This window comes from Podarcis cretensis, assembly GCF_951804945.1.
Source record: "Podarcis cretensis genome assembly, chromosome: 1".
In the NCBI taxonomy this organism is placed as follows: domain Eukaryota; kingdom Metazoa; phylum Chordata; class Lepidosauria; order Squamata; family Lacertidae; genus Podarcis; species Podarcis cretensis.
This window is the reverse complement of record NC_137170.1, coordinates 67,080,161-67,102,689: the sequence shown is the minus strand read 5'-3', so window position 1 is coordinate 67,102,689 and position 22,529 is coordinate 67,080,161. Positions and strand designations below refer to the sequence as shown.

Here is a 22,529-nt window from a genome sequence, read left to right as displayed (position 1 = left end):
AGAAGCAATGCTGGTTCTCTTTCAGCAAGACTTGTTCTTCTAAATATTAGTTTAAAGGTGAAGGACCCCTGACAGTTAAGTCCAGTTGCGAATGCTCATCTTGCTTTACTGGCTGAGGGAGCTGACATTTGTCCGCAGACAGTTTTTCCAAGTCATGAGGCCAGCATGACTAAGCTGCTTCTGGCGAAACCAGAGCAGTGCATGGAAATGCTGTTTAGCTTCCCACCGGAGTGGTACCTATTTATCTACTTGCACTTTGATGTGCTTTCAAACTGCTAGGTTGGCAGGAGCAGAGACTGAGCAACGGGAGCTCACCCCGTCGCGGAGATTCGAACAACCAACCTTCTGATCGGCAAGCCCTAGGCTCTGTGGTTTAACCCACAGCGCCACCCGCATCCCTAATAATAATAATATATTAGTTTATTCTATTTTTAAAGAATGCTTAGCAGAATTCCCAAGGTTTAAAAAGTATAATAAAACATCACCAATACCTAACAGGTGCACACACACCCCCGCCCACAAAAAAAAGCCAGCTTAAAAAAACACAATCATACTCAGTAGCCATAAATGTTGACTCTTACCTGGAAAAGAAAAAAAACGGAAAACCAGGGGCAATGCAAAAGCCAGGGTAGGGGCAAATGGAACAACTTGCTATAAGAGGGCATGGCCAGCCCATAAAATGGATTGATCCTATTAGGACAGGAAAGTATCTTATAACATCTTGTTGCAGGTCACACTCCCCCCCCCCCTCTTAATAAGGAGCTCAGGTAGTCAACTCAGTTTTAATATGACACAGGATTACCCCAAAATAGTGATTTGTATGTACTTACAGGACTTTCTTGCTACATGTTAGCATATGAATGTATATACAGGCACCCCCCACACACACACTTATGCACATTCTACTCGCATGTGGCCATGGGAAATAAATAATTCAATTCATACCCAGAAATGACAGGAGAGAGCTGGAGAGTCCTCATGGCTCTCATGGAGACCCCACCTGGAGCCCAAAGTGGATGTCAGTGAGGACAGAGGAAGCCCCAGAGACCAAAGGCGCAGTGGGGCTTTGTTTTGTTTACGCTGCTCAGCCTCCCCACTTAACAGCTGGTGGGGGGGTAGCGCAGCAGCTGCTGCTGCTTTTCTATGCATCCTCCAGCTGGCCCCAGAGCTTTTTAAATATATTATTGTTATTATTTGTACCCCACCCATCTGACTGTGTTTCCCCAGCCACTTTGGGCGGCTTCCAGTGTGTATAAAAAAAGTTTCAATTCCAGTTGCGGGTATTTTTGATACAGTATTTTTGATCTGGATTGGAGAGAGAGTGGCAGAGGGAGCATTTAAAAGGTGTTTAGACAGTGCTCCCCTCCATGACTTCACTTATGGGGGGGTTGGAATGTAAACCCAAAGTAAGTGGGGAGGTGCTTGTATTGAAAGAATTCTGACAGTCATGTGACTAGTAATGTTAGGTGAGAATATTCTCGAGAATGAGAATAGTCTTGAGAATATTCTCTGCTAGAAAATTCTCTTGGAGAATATTCTCCGCAAACTAAATTGTAAAGTAAGAACCAGTTTTACCACCCACATTTAAAAAATCTAGTAAATAATAAGCTGTAATATTACTGAATTTATTTGTATCAAACCTTAACATGCCAATTGTATTTTCTGACTTGTCCTATAACATGTACACATTCTAACGGAAGAATAAAATATGACCTTATTGCTCCAATAATGAAATGGATAATGTTATTAGAATCGGACACACCAAGGTGGTTTGAGGTTGGTTGGTTGAGTCATTTAAAGAACTACTAGAAGATCACTTTGAAAAAGTGGTGCCTTTGAGCCCCCTTATAAAGCAAGAAGAGAAATAGATGAAAGAGGCAGTTAAGAAAGAAAAGAAAAGAAATTGCAGCCAATTCACTTTGCTGCAAATATCCTTGATTTAAAGTATAATGGCGTTCATTTATCATGAAATGAACAAATTCAAGGTACCGAGTACATTGATCTCAAAATATCAGCAAGCGCACCAAATGATGCACAAGATATTTTGGCAGAGCTGGCAGTATATCGTGCTAAGGAAGATTTTTTTAGCAAGTCATATGTATTGAAGTTGGTTGAAAAAGTGGATACAGTGGTTTGGTGGAAGGGACCATGCTTTGGTTCAAAGCTTAGCAGAGTGGCTGTGGACATTTTAAATATGCCACCAACGACAGCTGCAAGCAAAAGAACGTAGCTTCAGTACTTATGGACTTACTCATTCAGCAAAAAGGAATAGGCTTACTATAGACAGAGCAGGAAAGCTTACATATGTAGCTCATAACTTAAAACTCCTAGAAGAGAAGAAAACACAGCTTCTAACAAGCTCACTGAATTTTACACAACCATCAACTTCGTTTTATGATCTCACAGATAATCAGTGTGGAACTGAAAGCTGTGTTACCAGTGGAGGCGAAGATGGTGACGTATCCTCTTAAGATGCTTGAGGAGTCAAAAGAATATTCTCGAGAATTTAAAATCAATACATGCAACCTACAGAACACTGAGGACATAGGGGAAATAAAATACAGAATAACTTGTCTCTCTGGAAAGGCAACCTCTGGGTCCACTTTGAACCCTACAAGCAAGAACTCCTATATTTGTTGTCACATGTTATTTATTGAGGGGTGGTAGGCAGGCAGGCAGGCAGGCAATCACACCTATGCTAAAATCCTAGATTTCTCTACTTTCTTTTACGAACTGCAGCCACTTTACTCCAGAGAATGAAAAATGGGCCTAATGGAAGCAAAAGCTAGGCAGATTGTATTAGTAAACCAGAAGAGACATAGAATGTTAGGGGCGAAGGGAGAAATGAAAAAGTGGGGAGAAATTGCTCACGTCTCATGCTGCTTATAGAAGGTTATGGAATTGCATGGAACTGGACTGTACAGGATTCAGATGGAATAAAAGAATGTTATCCAGAACCACTCGCCTCCTTCATAAGACAGTAAAATGCTTAGGGTTGGAGCTACCAATCAACCCCAAAACTGAGCTCCCTTAACACCATATAGCAAGCACGGGAAGACATGAGGGGCAAGGTGACCTTCCTCCCTAGAGGTCTGAATAGTGCTACATGGTCCAGCTTAGGTGGTTCTTTGAACAGGAGCACTTCTCTTAAGAGCCGAAAATATACTACATTTTTTGTGGTGTCCCACTTATTCCCTATAACTGCAAAGATGCTGGCCCCATGCTTACCGTTGAAGGCAAGCAAGCCAGAATATATGCAAACACACATTTCCTTCAACGTTTCCTTCCCCAAAAGGTGAAATCCTCCTCAAAAGGGGACAGAGGACTGCATCTGTACATTGCCCTCATGTTATGGAATGTAGGCTACATGAATACAGCTTTGTTGGCATCTATCTGTCTCAAGAGACAATGGAGTGTGCTTCTGGGGGCGAAGTAAAACTGCTGTGCTAGCAGGACTGAAGTGACCTCCACAGGGCAAAAGCCTTGTATGTGTATGGAGGTATTGGGCTGCTCAGATGACAAGACCCCATTCTCGGCCTTGCTGATGTGGTCCGCCAAAGGAAAGCAGGGCAAATATTTCAGTTTTTTTGTAGGGTTTTACTCCTTAGCCTTTTATTCTCCTGAAAATATCCTGTAAGCATAAGTTTAGGACCAGAGTTTTCCTTCTCTAAGATGGGCTACCTTCCGAGGTTGACAGGCCCCATCTGCCACTCACAAGCAGCATATGCAGAAAACAACTTCTTGACCATTAGACCCACTATTGGTCTCATCCGCTCAATCCACATGAGCCTGTCTTCACATGTGGGAAAGCCCCTAACTCACAAAGGGTTTGAGATCCATCAGCTACCCCTCACTTGGTTTATCCGGTCAGTTGAAGCTGTTCCCTGGTGTGGCTGCTATCGCCTGCCAACAGCTTCTGGGAGCCACAGGTGAGAGCTGAGTGCAGGATAGGGATCAAACGTGGACATACCTCCCCAGAAGGAACACAACATGGCCCCCACCATAGGTACTGCCCCTCCCCTAACACCCCTGCTCAGTTACCCTTCTGCTTTGGGACCCTTGAAGCAAGAAATCTGTACATATTTTCCCCTCAATTTGTCCTTACCTATCATCAGGCAAGTAAGTGACTTAAAGCAGAGTTATTACATGGTCCTGGCTATGGGAGTGAGTGAGAGCCCCTGATGAGAAAAAGCATGCAGCACATGACAAAGCACTTGCCAACTTTTAACTCATTAGCTTTTACCATCTCCATGATCTTTTGAGCCTGGCCATCAACAATGAAAATTCTCTGGTGGGGAAAGGCTGTACAGTGGTACCTCGGGTTAAGTACTTAATTCGTTCTGGAGGTCCATTCTTAACCTGAAACTGTTCTTAACCTGAAGCACCACTTAAGCTAATGGGGCCTCCTGCTGCTGCTGTGCCGCCGGAGCATGATTTCTGTTCTCATCCTGAAGCAAAGTTCTTAACCCGAGGTACTATTTATGGGTTAGCGGAGTCTGTAACCTGAAGCGTATGTAACCTGAAGCATATGTAACCCGAGGTACTACTGTAGTTTAATAGTAGAGCATCTGCTTTAGACACAGAAAGTCCCAGGTTTAATCTCCAGGTATGACTGGGAGAGAAGCCTGTGTGAAATCCAGGAGAGCCACTGCCCATCAGTGTAGACAAAACTGAGCTACGTGGACCAATGACCTGACTAGGTGTAAGGCAGCTTCCTCTGTTCTCATTCTCCCACTCTCCTCTTAGTTTGCTGGTGAGCAGGCTTGGACTGACTTGCAAGGCAGGGAATTATCAAGCTTTGCAAGCTTATCAAAGCCTGACTGCCAGCAAATAAGATTTCCTTGTTCTCCTCATGGACCAAAGCATCACACACCTATTTTGATTTCGCCTATGAGCATGGTTTTTAATTACAGCACTTTCTTTAAAAAATCTCTTACATCTAAGTTAAAACAAGCTAAAGGATTATTGGGGGAGGCACCTGAATGACTGCTCCTCGGTCAATGTTAAAGAGCTGTCTATAAATTCGCTTACTGCATCAAAATTGGTTAAAGTCATCAAAATATGAAAGATAATATAATTTAAGATTGGTTGGTGGAGATACAAATTTCTTCCACTGTTGTTCCAGCTCAGAGATCCACTGCAACATTTTGTTGCAGGTCCCACCTGTTCCATACCAACACCCAACCGGATTTCAGGTTCAACATGCAAAATCCCTCACTTGTTTTAAGAAGCACAAGTTGCTTAAATATATACAGTTAAACCTACATTTAAAAATATATATTGTAGGGAAAGCTACTTTACTCACAGCATGGTAAAAGCACCTTTGCCAGCATGTATGAAAAAGCAATACAAAACGAAATATAAAAGGATCACATTCATTATTCCACGCTTTACTCCGTTAAACCCCTGGGGATTTTATGCTCTTGGGCAAGAGTCAGAACATGATGCGAGGATGCTGGGAAGCCATGAGATGAACCCAAAACACACTCTGGCGGCTTAAGATGAGATCATTGAGAGTTAGCAATGCCCATCCCCAATTGCCAACTCTGCGCTTTCAACCTCCAAAGCACACGGTATTGTTCTTCACACTCCTTCCCTCTGTAAACTGTGCCGTTTAACAAATTGTGCCACACCTTTAAAGCCTCGCTCTGCCCACTAGGATTGACTGTATACATATGGGGGTGGGGGAGCCTTCCCCACTTTCCTCCAAAGATCTCAAAGACGACACGCACAAAAAGTTGATACAGTATGAGATGGGCTTCCCCTAGGCAACGTAAAAAGTAAACACGAACTCTTGAACTCCAACATGCCTGGTGAACACGCGCGCGCGCGCACACACACACACACCCCTTGGGAGCCGGAGACGAAAAGCAGGGCAACTTTCCCCGCTTTCTTAGGAGTTTAAATGCACTTTAATGGGGGAGGGGTGAAGGGAAAAGGAGGACTAATTTTGGAATGCGTGGCTTCCCTCTTCCCACGCCGAGGGGAAGGAAGAAACAACGCTCCAAGTTGCAGAAAGCGTGATTTTATAGAAGAGAGAAGCGTGGTTTGGGGATTGCATGGCAGCCCCGAATCACCCTCCCGCCCCAGTCCTCTCCTACACCACGGAGCCGCCTTCCTCGCCATCCACCGGCTCTCATTGCCCCTTATTTGCTCGCCCTCCCAGCCTCCTTCCCCTCGCGACACCCGCCTCCAAAGCCCAACGGCGCCCTGGGCCCCCGCAGCGCCGAAGAAGGGCTGCCCGCCGCCGCTTTCTCCTTTCGGGAGGAGGGAAGCCTCCCCAAGCGCCGGCGCCTCCGCCGCTTCGAGGAGCGGCGGGCACGCCCGGCGGGCGCGAGGGGCACCGGAGGCCTCGTCCCAATCCCCGGCCTTTCCTGGCGCAGCCCCCGCAGCAGGCGAGCCGCCGGCTGCAGAGCGGACCCTCCTTACCTGGCCTTGAGGCTGCTGGCGCCCCGCTCGTAGGCCCAGGCGGAGGGCGGCGGCGAGGACGCGGCGGCGGCGGCGGCGACCGAAGCCAGCGGGTCGGGGTAGCTGGGGGTCGCCGGGTAGTTCCTGTCCATCATCGGAGCGGGAAAGGAGGGGACGCCGCGGCTCCGCGCGGGGCCTGGGCGCGCGGGGAGAAGGGAAAGGGGGCGGAGGCGGGCGGGCTGCTTGGCGGCGGCGGCTGCAGCTGCAAGGACCGAGCGGGTGGGAGCGACTCCCCCCCTTCACTCTCGCAGGAGGAGGAGGAGGAGGAGGAGGGCGGCAGCGGCGGCGGCCACCCCGACGCGGCCCTCCCCTCGGTTTCCGCCGCGAGGGGCGGGAGGGCGGCTCGTAATTAGGGGAGCGGCGGCTGCAAGCAGCCCAGCCGAAGACCCATGTTGGGCTGCTGCTGCTGCTGCTGCTGCTGCTGCTGCTGCTTACCAGGATGTCCCTCCCACCCCCGCCACAGTTTACTGGGGCTCCAGAGCACGGGAAGCAGCGGCTGCCGCCGCCGCCGCCGCCGAGGATCCGTAATCGTAGCGGCGGCGGGAGAAGGAAGGGAGGAAGGAGTGAGTTTGGCCTACAGAGCGGAACCGGGAAAGGCGGCGCGTCAGAATGCGAGCAATAACCGAGGAGCCCTAAATACTGACAAGCTTCGGGGTAGCCGAAGCCTGGTATGGCGACTGGGAATTGCTTACTTCGGATGGGCTGCAGTAAGGACCCGTGTTGGCCGCCGTGCGGTGGGGAATGCTTTGCCATCTTTTTTGTGTGCAGGTGAAAATGGTTTTCCGTGACTGAGCTAGAAGTTCTGGAGCCACGCGGACACTCCTTCCTCAGATTTTTTTTCTCCCTCGTGCACTGTTTTAGCTTGTATGCCTACCAGTTTAAAGCTGTCGACGTGAGAAGTGTCATACACGTGTCTCATCCAGGAAGCCAAGATTAGCTGTTTCTGCTTGCAGAGTGTACATGCTGGAGAGCCTCCGGTTTGTTGTTGTGGGTAATGTGTAAAATGCCCCCAAAGTTCATACAGTTTCCAGTGGGTGGGTGGGTGGGTGTGAACTGTTTCTCTGCTTTGGAATGTAGGTGGAGAAATCAAACGCTTGAAAAGAATATTGTACATGCTTCTTTTCTGAAAACAGGACATGCACTGTTCCTCACCCCATGCCAGTAGCTATTTCACATTTCCCTTAGCGGCTTAGCTCCTTTGGTTTAACATTGCTCCCAGAATTAGAGAAGATACTTGTGTAAGTATTCTGCAACAAATATACCTGCACTTATAACCTGTATGCAAACATACAGTTAATTCAGTGACTTCAATGTAAGTTTTAATAAATCCGCCTCATGTTAATTAGCTAACCAATACCAGGACTGTGTTGTGAGTGGTCACTGCTAATAGCATGTTTTCTCAGCTTCCATTCTTCTTCCCCCCTCATGTACCTGTAACTTGGGGTAATACTTAAGGCCTTTTTCATCGGATGCATGAAGATTCATGATTTAATGTGCACTGAGAGGCAAATGAGGAGGAAGCACCATTCAATTAAAGATCTGTTATTGCTAGTTTGAAAAAACACAGTTTAAGTTGTTCAGAGTTAGAGAAACATTCCATTTATATGATGTTACTAGCTCTTCCTTTTATTGTGGTTAAAAGTAGTTCAAAGCAAGGATCCTGTGTTTATTCATATTATCATTCCCACTTTATTACCAATCTGAATTGGTGTTTTTTTAATTTAAAAAATGCAGCTTTAAAAAAAATTGATAATGAAAGTGCTAAGTTGGTGAGAGACAGAAAGGTTGGCAAATCAATGCACTGATTGCACCAATTGGCTCAGAATGCATCAGAGGAGTTCACTACAGTTCTTAGCACCTAAAATGAAGCATAACAAAAGGAGTCGTTCATCCTTAGCCATCAGCACATTGTTTAAGGGTGCATTCCTTGTTCACCTGACACACTTCACTTCCTCTCAGGCACACTGAAGAGCTGTATCCCTTTCACCCTGTGAAAGACTCCTGAAGTAAGCACAATGCTGCAGCATTTCAGCTATACAGCTTCTTCTCTCCAAGTTATTCTCAAGCATTCTACAAGCTCCGTTTCTTAATTAAACAGGAAGAGAGAGAGACTTCTTGAATGCCCTAAGCCCTCTTGAAGGGCCTGGATATGGCGGCGGTGGAACTTCACAATTGCTGCTTAGTGCCACTGCTTGTTCATAAGTTGGCAATCCACTGCGTTCTGTGCATGGAGAGAGAGGGCTTAAGGAAATCTCTTCGTGTCTTTGAAAGATGATGGAAGAGTTACGCCTCCTGTAGCTTCTATCCCTAAAATAAAAGTAAAACGTTTAAGAATGGCAGAATGGTGATTAAGTATAAGAGTCCAAAACTTCGTTTGCGAGAAGAACCTGAACTACACTTTCTTGGGAGTACAATGTTTTCAGTGGCTATTGTTTGCTGCTCAGAGAACAGGGTGGCATAGAATGGGAGTACAGTATCCACTTGTGCTGGTATAGTTCCCTAACCCCATTTTACTAAAGCATATGGATCAGCACTGGACAAGGGTACATCACCTCTGAAGAATTAAAAGAGTACATATGTCATGGACAAATATAGGCCGGGGCTGTGTGTCTGATGTCACAGATGCCAGTACTGTCACCTTCCCACATCACAATTCGTAACAATTGCACTGAGGGACAATTTGTCAGGAGCTCTAGAGAGCTGCTGGCAGTCAGTATTCTGAGCTAGATGAATCAATGGTATGAATCAGTATAAGGCTTTTTCCCATGTTTCTGTTCGTTATTCCCTGTTACTGACTCCAGATTTTGCCTTTATCTTTCCCACAAACCTCAGCAATTAGCTTTGCCCACTGATCTTCATGCTCTTCCATGGCCATAACAATTTCATATACCTTATTTCCATCCAAATCTCCGTATATTAGGATACAGCAGGATTATTTTTAAAAATATATTGGCTCTGAAGGATTCAACTGTTCAAGTCGAAATCCATAGATTATTTGGTAAGTCATATCCTATTCCCATTTTTTTCTCTTAAGTCCCAAGGCATATCACCTTGGGACAGGTGACAGCAAGGCTGTCTCCTGGGGGCAGCCATTCCAGCAGTGGGAGGAGAGCTGGGAAGCAGCGCTCACTCCATTGAATCTGCTGTGACAGGACAGCTCCATCAGGCCTCATCTCCCCTCAGTTGTCATCTGTGGGCAGCCATTCCATCATACTGCCTCAGTGGGAGAAATAGGAAGCAGGGCTCCTTCATGAACTGCCTGTCCCTGAGCTGCACCAGCTGTTCATTATTTCCCTTGTATGTTTTTAGTTTGTAAGTCTCCCAAGTAGAGGCTGCCTTGTTTTTATTGTGTGTAAGCCACTCTGGGAGCTTTTTTGGCTAACAGCAGGGTACAAATGCTTCAGATAGATAAATATCTGCACAGCACAAACCCAAATGGGACAAAATACAGTAAACATACAGCACACATAGACAGTGGTACCTCGGGTTACATACGCTTCAGGTTACATATGCTTCAGGTTACAGACTCCACTAACCCAGAAGAAATAGTGCTTCAGGTTAAGAACTTTGCTTCAGGATGAGAACAGAAATCGTGCCCTGGCGGCACAGCGGCAACAGGAGGCCCCATTAGCTAAAGTGGTGCTTCAGGTTAAGAACAGTTTCAGGTTAAGTACGGACCTCCGGAACAAATTAAGTTCTTAACCCGAGGTACCACTGTATGCTGCACCCATAATTTTTTTTTTTTGGGGGGGGGGTACAGAAACTTCCATGTCAAACTTGAATACACTGAACAAAGTGTTGGAAATCACAAAACTTATTTTCTTACCGTGGTAGATGTCTTTGTTTGCACTTCTTTTGGCAGAGAAAATAAATAAGTAACCCAGTTATGATCAACAGTACTCCAATTGCGACCAAGCCAGTCAAAAGTCCCATAACGTCAATCTTCCGCATTGCTTGCTCTTCTGTACAGAAATCAGAATTACTGAGTATATTCTTGATCTACCCTAGGTCACACTATGCCGTAAAAAAAAAGTGTCTTGAAACTATTCCTAAATTATCCCACCTCCCCATATCTGCCTAAGTCCCCTCCTCTCCAGGTTCTTTCCCAAGCAATGTAAGACACTGGTTGTGAGAAGCTATCTTCACCCTTTTCATGCCTCTCCTGGTTCTGGAAGAAAGATGCTTGTTACAACTGGAGGGGCAGACACCGATGCCTCTTTAACAACCGGAATAATCCCTGCCTCTTGGCCTCCCTCCTCTCCTGCTTCAGCTTCTGCCTCTGATCAGAATTAGATCAGACTTCTCTCTGCCACAGACTCCCCCAGCTCACTAAGCCCTGTTACATCTTCCACTTCCGACACCACCTCACCCCTGTCTTCTCCCTCTTCAACATCCTACCACTACTTTTGGGGCTCTGAACCTTCTTCCCACCATTCCTGTGCGTCCAACTAGTCCATGACACTGGAGGAGGTTGGGATGAAGCAGAGGTGTCTCTCCACCCAGCCCTGCCCAGTTACACCAACAAGGAATGCCCCAATGTAAATGGCAGGTGGGCAGAAGCCCCACTGGCAGGAGTCAGCAGGACTCCCTGAAGTGGGGCATTTCAGGGTTGGGGGAGGGTGGAACTGGGCCAGCAAAGGATCCACTCAACCTTGAGCCAGCTCTGCTGCCATTATGTGATGGCAATAGACCTAGGGGATGTCATAGCAAGAAGGCATTTTTCCTTGTGGCCAGCAGAAGTGGTGGTACTGTGGTTGTGACAGAGCTGCTCTGCCAGGCAGAGGTGAGTGTGGGTTTGGATGGTGGGTTAAAAGTATCTGCAAAATAAAACAAAAATAGAAACCACGAAGACCTGTGATTTTGGCTTACCTTGATATCTGCCACGACCCTCCATGGTATATTTCTCCCAAAATAATATCTGAGATAGTAAAGAAAAACAATGTAATTGAGGTAAAATCTCTAGCAGCAATTAAAAACAAAAACTGCCCCCCCCCCAAAAAAAACCAGTTAAGAATTTAACTTTGGTTGAAGTTACAAGAGTCACACTGAATAACTCTGGGTGGGATTTGGTTAAGGAAGTTTTAATACCTGCCTTAATACCAATATTAATTATCAGTATATATAAATTGGACTGAGAGAAAGGCAACAAGCTGTGCATAATGCAAGACGGAAATAAAACACTTCATTAGCCCCGCTGGTAATTGGCTTATACTGCAACTTCTAGTTATTGATAACTCATGTTGGTATAAGTGAATACTTACTAGAATATGATTCTTAAGCATGTTTGCTACAACTGTCTGAGGCGGATTCCCACCCCCACCCCGTGACTAGCATATTCAGCTGCATGTCACATGGATTTAAAAGGACTCCCTTCAAAAGATGAAAGCCTAAGTACATCATGCAGCAGCAAGTTCCCTGAGAAGCCATTTGATGAGACATGCATACATTTACAGTGCATGCACACAATATGTTTATTTTTATATTTTTATAGTGGAACCTCTGCTTTATGAATACTGTTTTGCTTCTGGGCATAGCTTCCAGTTTGACAGGCTGTCCTTAAGCTTATTGGTGCTCCCAAGCTTTGACGTGCTAATATGGACAACTAACTCAGAGCTACTCTGCAACTCAGAAACAGCAATTTCTAAAAATATAAGAATAATGAGTGACCAGTGTCTGATGCAAAATAAGACAATGCATACACTCTTACCATAGGAACATTCACCACAATTAAGGCCAAAGAGCACATTAAAGTTGGCATATGTTTAGCCCCAAATCAGAAGCTCAAATATGCAAACCTTAACTGGCCCCATGGTAAACCTCAAAGAGGGAGATTTTTCCTCCCTCTCCTTCTTGTGAACTTAAAAAAGCCACATTTTCCCCTGCAAAAGGAATAATGCTTGCTGTTTTGTCACAAATCAAGCTTGAACCTTAAAATAGTGTATTGGTAAAGAAAAAGCAGTTTATAGTGCATACACGCCATACATTTAAAGTGCATCTTGTGCAAAGAATAATTGGAACTGCAGGTGCAGAGAATTCATAGAATCGTAGAGTTGGAAGGGACCCTGATGGTCATCTAGTCCAACCCCCTGCAGTGCAGGGATCTTTGCCCAACGTGGTGCTCAAATCCATGACCCTGAGATTAAGAGTCTCATGCTCTACTGTCTGAGCTTTCCTAGCCGAAGAGTTGCTGTGTGGTATAAACTATAGTTCCCAGGATTCCTGGGATAAAAAATGTGATTTAAATGTACTTGTGTATGCAGTATTAACCTAAAACTTACAGTTCTGCTATAAACTAGTGGATTTAAAAGATGACTAGTAACAGTACATGTTGGCCTACCTATGAGGAGGTTTAAAATAGCCATCTCAGGCAGCATAAGAAGCAGCACCCATAGGTGCTCCACCCTCCTCTGTCTCTGGGGGAGAAGTGGTGTTGGTTTCCATTGAGATCTTGCAAAATTTCGCTGGAAAACAGTGCTGCTTCTTTGCTGGTAGTGGGGTGAGCTTGCCAGGGTGGCACTTTTCAGCTTCCCTGGTAGCGGTGGCAGTGTGGGGGCAGAGCGGCAGCACAGCAGTACAGTGGTACCTCAGGTTACAGACGCTTCAGGTTACAGACTCTGCTAACCCAGAAATAGTACCTTGGGTTAAGAACTTTGCTTCAGGATGAGAACAGAAACTGCGCAGCAGCGGCAGTGGGAGGCCCCATTAGCTAAAGTTGAACTCCAGGTTAAGAACAGTTTCAGGTTAAGAATGGACCTCCAGAACGAATTACAGTGGTACCTCGGGTTAAGTACTTAATTCGTTCCGGAGGTCCGTTCTTAACCTGAAACTTTTCTTAACCTGAAGCACCACTTTAGCTAATGGGGCCTCTTGCTGCTGCAGCGCCGCCAGAGCATGATTTCTGTTCTCATCCTGAAGCAAAGTTCTTAACCTGAAGCACTATTTCTGGGTTAGCGGAGTTTGTAACCTGAAGCGTATGTAACCTGAAGCATATGTAACCTGAGGTACCACTGTATGTTCCTATTTTGCCTTTGGTGGCAAGACAAAACGAGTCACCATGGAACACGCCTTCAATTATTTTTTAAAGAAAAAAACTATGCACATATGGAAAAGCTTCTCCACACTGCACACGTCAAGAAACTCTACTACGTTAGAAACATTTCCTTGATGATTCTCTTGTGAAATGCATCACCTAGCCCCATTTACCAAAAAAGTTAATAACAGCAAGGCTAATCCCAAGGCTGCCCCCATCCATTTTGTGGAGATAGAGCGTACCCATCCTAATAACAGTAGCACATAAAGCCTAGTGTGAGTGCAGCACCAAAGAGTGAGGGAAGTGGAATTTGGATTCACTTGTAAATTCTTCTACGAACACTTAACGAGCTAGTTCAGCCCTCCTCAACCTGTTGCCCGTCAGACATTTTGGACTATTCTCAATTAGCCTCAGCCAATATGGCCTATGGCATGGATAGGCAAACTAAGGCCCGGGGGCTGGATCCGGCCCAATTGCCTTCTAAATCTGGCCCGCGGACGGTCTGGGAATCAGCGTGTTTTTACCTGAGTAGAATGTGTCCTTTTATTTAAAATGCATCTCTGGGTTATTTGTGGGGCATAGGAATTCGTTCAATTCCCCCCCCCCAAAAAAAAATAGTCCAACCCCCCACAAGGTCTGAGGGACAGTGGACCAGCCCCCTAATGAAAAAGTTTGCTGATCCGTAGCCTATGGTCAGGGATTCAGGGAGTTGGAATCCAAAGCAACCAATTGGAGAAGACTGATTACTTTCCCCCTCTGCATAATGGCTCAGACAACGATTCAGAAAGACCAAACCTGGGCTAGTTTGAGAGGCACAACCCTTTCAAGCCTAGGAGCAGTAAAAAAAATAAAAATAAAAATACAATTTCACCCATAAGCACAATGGGTTCTGTGCCCTTTCTCAAATGATAAATATGTACACATGATGTAGTCCTAAACATTGACCTTAGAAATATCTCCTTTATAGGCCACCAAAAGTAAAGCAATTACTGTTTTTTCTTGGTCTCCAAAAATTTCTCTTGCTTCCTCGAAATTGCAGTATTCTTCATTGCATTCCCTTTCAAGATCCCCTGGGGTTACTAGTTCAAAGTCAAATCTGTTGTATAGAAGGTGTCGTCCAATGAATAAATTGGCTTCCTCTGTTGAGATGAACACTGAAAAAATAATTAAAGCAACATTTATATTAAATATATAAACATGGCCTTTAAGAAAATACACTGGAATGCAAACACACTGGTGGAAAATTTCCATTCACAGATGCTTTAAAGACACACCAAGTAGAGTCCCTTGATTATAGTCACATGGAAGAAGTCACATATGAATCAGCAGAGCTGATTCAAAATATTTCACAACCACATTTTCTAACCACCTATGTTTGCTCAAGTCACACTAGGAGGCTGCGTGATGTGTGGCTCACACATTACTTACTTCAAATTATTGCGAAAACAGCAGTAGATCATATTTGAGTATTAAAAGGTAAAGGTACCCGTGCCCGTACGGGCCAGTCGTGTCTGACTCTAGGGTTGCATGCTCATCTCGCTCTAGAGGCCGTGAGCCGGCGCCGTCCGAAGACACTTCCGGGTCACGTGGCCAGCATGACGAAGCTGCAGCTGGCGAGCCAGCACCAGCGCAGCACACGGAAACGCCGTTTACCTTCCCGCTATAAAGCAGTCCCTATTTATCTACTTGCACTTAAGAGTGCTTTTGAACTGCTAGGTGGGCAGGAGCTGGGACCGAACGACGGGATTCAAACTGCTGACCATACGATCGGCAAGTCCTAGGCACTGAGGTTTTACCCACAGCGCCACCCGCGTCCCATTTGAGTATTACATAGGCCTTAAAAATTGAACCCCTTTTGTCATTATGGTTTAGTCTAGGGGTCAGCAAACTTTTTCAGCAGGGGGCCGCTTCACTGTCCCTCAGACCTTGTGAGGGGAGGCTGGACTATATTTTTTGGGGGGGAGGGGAATGAACGAATTCCTATGCCCCACAAATAACCCAGAGATGCATTTTAAATAAAAAGACACATTCTACTCATGTAAAAACATGCTGATTCCCAGACCGTCTGCAGGCCGGATTTAGAAGGCAATTGGGTCGGATCTGGCCCCCGGGCCTTAGTTTGCCTACTCATGGTTTAGGCTTTATAGGTGAAAAGGTTATCCAATGCTGAATGCCATACTGCAGCGATCTGGAGCTATATAAAGCACTTGCACATAATCTACTCAAGGAAATAACGACTGGGCTCAAATCAAACACAGGGTTTCCCAAGGCTATGTTTGGTTAATGGCATCCACTAGTCAGCTTTAGTGGGTGAGCCTCTAGGATGGAATCTACACACATACAAAAAAATGCTGTGAAAATACTTTTTTAAAAATAACATTTTGAAAAATACATTGAATTTGGCATAGCTATTACCATCTAGTGTCACATTTGTATACTGCACTTTACAACACATTTTAAACGTTTTATTTGCAGCTGTATAGCTGAGTCCCAGGTGACAGAACCTTTGATGATGTGACCATGATGGTTGCCCTAGCTTTGTAGGCTCTGGCCTCACTGAAACTCTTGCAGAAGCAAGCAGGAAAAGGCTGCTGGTATTCAATTCAACCACCTCTTCTTCTCCTTGTTTGTTTCTTAAGCCTTTCTCCAGATTTTCTATTTGCCCCAGATTCCTGGTTACCTGCCCCTTGCCCTGTAACCTGACTCTCAGTTATCTCAGTAATGCTTCTATCTAATCCTGCTTGTGTCAAGACTAGACTGAATTCACTCCTGTATCTAACTGTGAAGTTTCATCCCCAGTGCTGATGCTGTGAGGTTGTGTCAGGTGCTACTGCTTCAGGGATTCTGTGGGGGCCACTGAGTAAAAAACTTGTTTATACTGACACCCCAAAACCACATCCATCTTCTTGTCCACAGTGGGTGGCTGCAAAGTGAAAAATCCGGCCCGTTCCAAAATATGTTATTATTGGGTGCTTTTAGAAAACCTGTGGTCTCTTTCAGTATCTTTTCGAAGGATTGCATCAATTGCAATCGCCCCAGAACCTTACTATTTAATAACGGAAAAGTGTTGTGGGTGGCATAAATCATGCCATGGTAGATACAAAGACAATCTGCCACAGATGTCAGTAAAATTGAGACTACTCTCATGGTTTTTCTCAAGGAAACCAGCAGAGTCCCACAAACTGTTGTATATCCCTAGTTTCTGAAAAAGGAGCTCCACTAACAAAATACTTTAATCTGAGGATCACATGACAGGAAAGAAGAGGGACGCGGGTGGCGCTGTGGGTTAAACCACAGAGCCTAGGACTTGCCAATCAGAAGGTCGGCGGTTCAAATCCCTGCAACAGGGTGAGCTCCCGTCGCTCAGTCCCTGCTCCTGCCAACCTAGCAGTTTGAAAGCACGTCAAAGTGCAAGTAGATAAATAGGTACCACTCTGGTGGGAAGGTAAACGGCGTTTCCGTGTGCTGCTCTGGTTCGCCAGAAGCGTCTTAGTCATGCTGGCCACATGACCCGGAAGCTGTACGCCGGTTCCCTTGGCCAATAAAGCGAGATGAACGCCATAACCCCAGAGTCGGCCACGACTGGACCTAATGGTCAGGGGTCCCTTTACCTTTAAGTTTGCAACATGCACACATTTAACTTGTGCACATTCAGATTCATACGCTCGGCAAACAATTAAAAATAAAAATAAAAAAAGGGCGGGTGCCTGGAAAAAAGGACTTTGGCAATCCCACTTACCATTGAACCCAATGTGTATTGACTATATGTGATTTCGGTTCTAGGTGCAATCCCTTGCCTAAGTTGCAGGCTTGTTGTCTTCTTAACAACAGTGGATTATATTTCAAAACAGAAATCTTTAGCCAGTAGCCTAAGAAAAACCTGAAGAAGAACTTTTGAGAGCCACAATCATTGTTCAGCCCCAGATAATATACACAAGTTACTTATGAAACTATGACAGTGATGTCACTTTGAGCCATATTAGAGGTGTTCAGGATGAAGAAGTTATAAACATCCTTTAGAAGCCAGAACAGAGGTACGTGTCAAAGGGAGTAAACCTTTCCAGGTGAGGTGAGGTGGGACTGAAATGTGTCAAGTTCAGTTGAAACAATGTGGGGAACTTGAGTGGAGCCTGAGGGCAGGTTGAATACGAACAACTTTAGCAGGAAAATGACTTCATAAAATGACGTTTCCCTGTAATTCTTCCATGGTTACTAATACTTATAAATGCATGTTTAGGTGGTAAAAGCACACACAAATATATATAACCAGATGAAATCCATTAATTTAAAAGTGATATATTTCTAATTGAGCATGGTAGAATTGCAGTGAATCCTCAAGAGGACATTTTCCTGCAAAATGAAATGAAATGAAATATAGCACAACTCATCATAAATTCTGTGGGAACAAGCAAGGGGAAGAAAGCAAGAGCATGGAGACCCTGTACCCTTGGGAGTGGATGATTCCACCTGCATTGTCCCATCCCTTAGCCCTTGAGCCTTCATAAGGGAACTACTCTGTTTCTGGTCTTATGCTTCTGAACGTTCATGGGAGTGGGTTGCTTGGCACTAATGCCATCAGTTTGGGGCTATCAGGGGTTGTGGAAGTGTTGGACATTGTTAGCTAGCTTATTTGAACATGGTACACTTACTATTTTTTTTGGTGGATTTTAAATGAGCTGTTAAATGTTAATTGTTGGTTAACAGCTAGATGCACCAACCAGGCATGTCCAAAGTCCGTTTCGGGGGCCCACTGGTTGGTTTAATCTGGCCCCTGCGACAGTTTATTTACTGGGGTAAAATCCTAAAAAAAAGCTCAACAACCTCAATCCTAAAAAAGAGGTCAACAACTTTGGTTGGCCCTTATGGCCCTTCACTTCATCAAATCTGGCCCTCTTTGAAAAAAGTTTGGACACCACCGCACCAACCCATTGCACCACAGAGGTCTTGGTTTTCTATGAACTACATTGAGCAGAAATGTATTTGTGGAATATGTGGTAGATAAATAAAGGATACTTGTCACTATGGCCGTTGGAGTTTGGCAGGTGCTTGGTATAGCCACTGATTAAGGATGGGCTTGGGGAATTCCATATTGCTGGCTGCATGGGGCCAACCAGAAGCAATTCTGGCCTATGGTTTCCAACTAAACATGTTAGTATGGGGCAATTGCCTGGGTGGGGTGCAGTTTAAAACCCAGAACAATGTATTTAAGATTGTTGTTCTATGACTATTGATTGTTGCAATAAATTCTTTTGATTTCATACACCCCACAGGAATGACTTACTTCTTGAACTATCTTGACAATAGTATCTGCATGATTCCCCTCCTCCACCCATACGCGCAATTAGACCATTTTTAATGAAGGAAGAGTAAAGCTTTAGTGAACAAATTATAATTTTGGATTATAATTTTGGATTGGGAAGAGAATCTCAGATGTGTTTAGAAGCCATAGCTTATGCATAAAGTTACCTTCTTTCACTGCATTCGATTCCTTCAGTTGTCTTGAGCAGTGAGGAAATGCAAGCAACGTTAGCACCAGCTGAAGGAGCAAAACGTAAAAAAAGAACATAACCCGGTACCTGTAAAAAAAAAAAAGGTACCAAATTAATAATATTTTTTAAATTGTTAATGGATAAATTGCAGACAAACTTCAGAAAAATTGACTTGTTGGCTGCAGTTAACATCATTCACAAGTCGCTACAAGACATTTAGATGAAAGTTGCTTTAGATTAGGCTGCAGGCCTCCCATAAAACCAGTCTAGCATGTACCTCATCTTGGTTGCGTAATAATAATTACATGGATTGTTCTCAGCAATTGAAACCAACAATTTCAGCATCAGGAAAAAAAATACATGATAACATAAGTTAGGTCCTACTTCATGTGCCCGTCCATCCTTTCGATCACCAGCACATTCCCCCCACATGTAGAATCTTGTCAAGGACAACATTCCAAACTGATTACACGGAGCTTCAGCATGACAGAAACTAGACATGTGCTTTTACTATGATATTGACCAGGGTTCACAGAGCTCCTTCTGGGCATGATCAAGGGTTTGTTCAACCAGTAAGACCCCCCCCCCCCGCTACTTCTCTCCCTTCAAAACTAGGCTATGTGGTACCATGTGACTGAAACGCCCCTTATGGGCTTGAAGGGCTCCTGCTCCAGAAATGCAAAAAAAAAAATTCTCCTGCGCCAGAAAGCCACCGCTTGGACTGGCCAGGCTAGTCGCGCTGTTCTTTGGCTCCTTGCCAGTAGGCACAATAGCTCTTGCTCAGCATCTCGGGGGGGGGGGCAATTTAGCCGGACGAAACTGAGCCGCTTTCAAAAAAACAATGACTGTGGCGCACCCGATACCAACCCCAGCAGCCCTCTCTTCCCAGAAGCGCACCTCGAATTCCACCCCACTTCCCCATCGATGTTCAAATGGCCGGCTGCTGCTGTTGTGGACACACGGTTTTTTAGGCTTTTGACTTTTGTTATGAGCACATAAGCAAAATACAGCGCCCTGGGAATCTTGGGCTGAAGGTATTCTCGAGCAAAACTGTGCGCAAACTTCAAGTTCATGGCGCGCTGCGATTGATGGCACCCGCCGCCACTTCCTGCTTCTTTAAACTAATGAAAGCTAAGCCCCCCGTCCCCCGCCAGCCCCAAACCATCGTTACAAGTTGAGGGGCAGATCTAACAGCCGATATTGCGGAAGATCAAGCCCAACGTAGAACTACAGAAAGCGTAAGTGGAGAAGGCACGTTGCTCGGGTCACGAAGGTGCCATAGGGTGTGGGCTCCAGTAATTTTCCCTCCCTCCCTCCGCCTCCCCTCGGAAGAACTGGCAGCTTCATCCATGTCCTTAAACTCGCAGATCTCTGTGTCTTTATGCTCCTCGAAACCTATCTCGCTTTTGCGATCGCCTACCTGTTGAGTTCAAATCCCAAATGCTCCCAAAGTTCTCCGTCCGCGTCACTCCAGCCTGGCTTTTCTCAGAGGTGCCGATCGCTTCTCTTCGGGAGCACTCGGAGTGGGAGACGGAGGTTTGAGATCATATTACCTGCTTTTGTAGCCTCCCACCTGAATCCCGGGCGGGCTCAGGAATAAAAGGAGAGAGGACTCGGCCGCGGCAGAAGACAGCGCATATTTAAATCGGCTAATTAGCATACTGAGTGAACATCCCATTCAACATGTCCGTGTTGAATATCCCCGTCTTCCTTAGACATCCTCATTCCTCTTCCCCGTTCGCAACAGTATGAGTCACACACAGCTCCTTTCTGCACCCATCCACCTGGATTCTAGGAAATTGTCCTTAAGTGGGAAAAGGATTTGAGTTTTGGTTTTGCATTGCTATTTGTGCGGTGGAGCTGCAAATGCCTTCGAGGATTACTGAAAAAAAGGCCCTTCCTGTCCACTTTGGTCAAGGGTGATTTTATTGTAATGTAATGAGCAGCGAGGCAGGTCAGTACAGTGGTACCTCTAGATACGAACAGGATCCGTTCCGGAGCCCCTTTCTCATCTAGAAGCAAACGTAACTAGCGACGGCACATCTGCACATGCGCGCGTCGCTTTTTGCCGCTTCTGTGCATGCGCGTGACGTCATTTTGAGCGTCTGCGCAAATGGCGAAACCCAGAAGTAACGCGCTCCGTTACTTTCGGGTTTCTGCGGAGTGCAACTCGAACGCACTCAACATGAAGTGTATTCAACCTGAGATGTGACTGTAGTTTCTTTGTATATGAGCTAGCTAGTTGAGGGGTTATTTATATTATTTTGATGAAAGTCTACCATGCCAACGGAACTTGAGATATGCTGCCAACAGGAAAGTACACTGCAGGAACGTCCCAGATGTTTACTCTGCCCACGGCTATGCTCCCTGCTCCTGTCCTTTTGAGAACACTTTCTACAGATACCTGAAAGGATCTGCACTTAATTGTTCTTGGTGCCATTTGTGACGATGCTAAGAAACTCCTTTTCTGAGAGAAGCAAATTGTTTGAAGGAACTGGTATCCATATCCTAGAGAAGTGACCATAATGGCATCATTATTTGGCAAGGTTAAAATTTTGTCCACTAGTTGCCTGGACATTAAATATCAGTGCATGTGAGTAAAAACATAGGAGCTTGCTTGACGAGGCCAAAGGCCAGCAGCCTGCTCTAAGGGTGGCCAACTAGATGCCTGTGGGAAACTTGCAAGCAGGACCTGAGAACCAGAGCACTCTTCCCTACTGATGTTTCCAGCCATGAAGACAGAGCCTAGTAGCCTCCATGAATTTGTCTCATTCTCTTTTAAAGTCATTCAGGAGCCTAGTAGCCTCCATGAATTTGTCTCATTCTCTTTTAAAGTCATTCAGGTTGGTGGCCACCCCTGCCTCTTGAGGAATGGAATTCTATAGCTCAACTATGCACTGCATGTAGAAGTATGTTCTTTCATTTGTGCTGACTCTTCCAACATTCAGCTTCATTGGGCGTCCACAAATTCTGGTGTTTTGAGAGAGGAAGGACTTCTCTTTCTACTTTCTGTTCCAAAAATAATTTTATAAACTGTCACCTCTTATTCACCTTTTCTCAAAATTCAAAAGCCTCAAACACTGCAACCTTCCCTAATAAAGGAGTCATTCCACCCTGTTGATTGTCTTGGTTGCTCTTTTCTGCCCCTTTCCAACTCTACAATATCCTTTTTGAGGTGAGGCAACCAGAACCGTTCACAGTATTCCAATTGTGGTCGCACAATAGATTTACATAACAGCATTATGATATTGGAGGTTTTATATCCAATTCATTTCCTAACTATCCCAAGCATGGAATTTGCCGCACACAGGATTTCCAGTGAACTATCTGCTGGGGTACATCAAGGCCTTGTTCCTGGGCCATAACTGCCAGTTCAGACCCTATGAACGTGTACGTGAAATTAAGATTTTTTTTACCCCAACATGCATCACATTACACTTGATCATACTGAATAGCATCCATAACAACTGTCTTTTGTAATCCCCTTTTGATCACATAGGTCAACAGTGTGTTTTGCTCACTTTAGAGCAGGGACACACACA

The 22,529-nt window shown here is 45.2% G+C and overlaps 2 protein-coding genes and 1 long non-coding RNA gene across 4 annotated transcripts in view; 1 reads left to right on the top strand and 2 right to left on the bottom strand.

The window, feature by feature from the left end:
* The window catches only part of QSER1 (glutamine and serine rich 1), a 39,847-nt gene extending 33,168 nt beyond the window's left edge, over positions 1–6,679 (bottom strand). Inside the window, exon 1 of the mRNA XM_079985824.1 lies at positions 6,430–6,679. Within this exon, the coding sequence (XP_079841950.1) occupies positions 6,430–6,563 (134 nt within the window). The 5' untranslated portion in view covers positions 6,564–6,679. The remainder of the gene's footprint in view (positions 1–6,429) is intronic.
* Positions 6,680–6,702: 23 nt separating this feature from the next.
* LOC307216996 lies at positions 6,703–7,822 on the top strand. Its single transcript, XR_013839378.1, has 2 exons — positions 6,703–7,380; positions 7,424–7,822. It is a non-coding gene; the product is annotated as an uncharacterized lncRNA (long non-coding RNA).
* Positions 7,823–7,994: 172 nt separating this feature from the next.
* On the bottom strand, positions 7,995–20,697 carry PRRG4 (proline rich and Gla domain 4). 2 transcript variants are annotated; one of them, XM_079973416.1, is made up of 6 exons: positions 20,408–20,697; positions 18,965–19,074; positions 14,444–14,652; positions 11,338–11,386; positions 10,295–10,430; positions 7,995–8,775 (listed from the first exon to the last, which is right to left on the bottom strand). In XM_079973416.1, exons 2-6 carry the CDS (start codon positions 19,062–19,064, stop codon positions 8,559–8,561), a joined length of 711 nt encoding a protein of 236 aa, XP_079829542.1. In that variant the 5' UTR covers positions 19,065–19,074; positions 20,408–20,697; the 3' UTR covers positions 7,995–8,558. The 2 variants fall into 2 exon arrangements, with proteins under 2 accessions (XP_079829542.1, XP_079829543.1); XM_079973417.1 differs by having other exon boundaries at positions 14,489–14,652; positions 20,408–20,692.
* Positions 20,698–22,529: the final 1,832 nt, after the last annotated feature.

Excerpts from the sequence above, each read along its gene's own strand:
- PRRG4 (XM_079973416.1), bottom strand. The coding sequence starts at position 19,064 with ATGTTCTTTTTTTACGTTTTGCTCCTTCAGCTGGTGCTAACGTTGCTT. Across the intron at positions 11,387-14,443 it reads ATAAAGGAGATATTTCTAAG|ATATTATTTTGGGAGAAATA; the intron begins GTCAATGTTTAG and ends TTACTATCTCAG. Across the intron at positions 8,776-10,294 it reads AAACAAAGACATCTACCACG|GGATAGAAGCTACAGGAGGC; the intron begins GTAAGAAAATAA and ends CTTTTATTTTAG.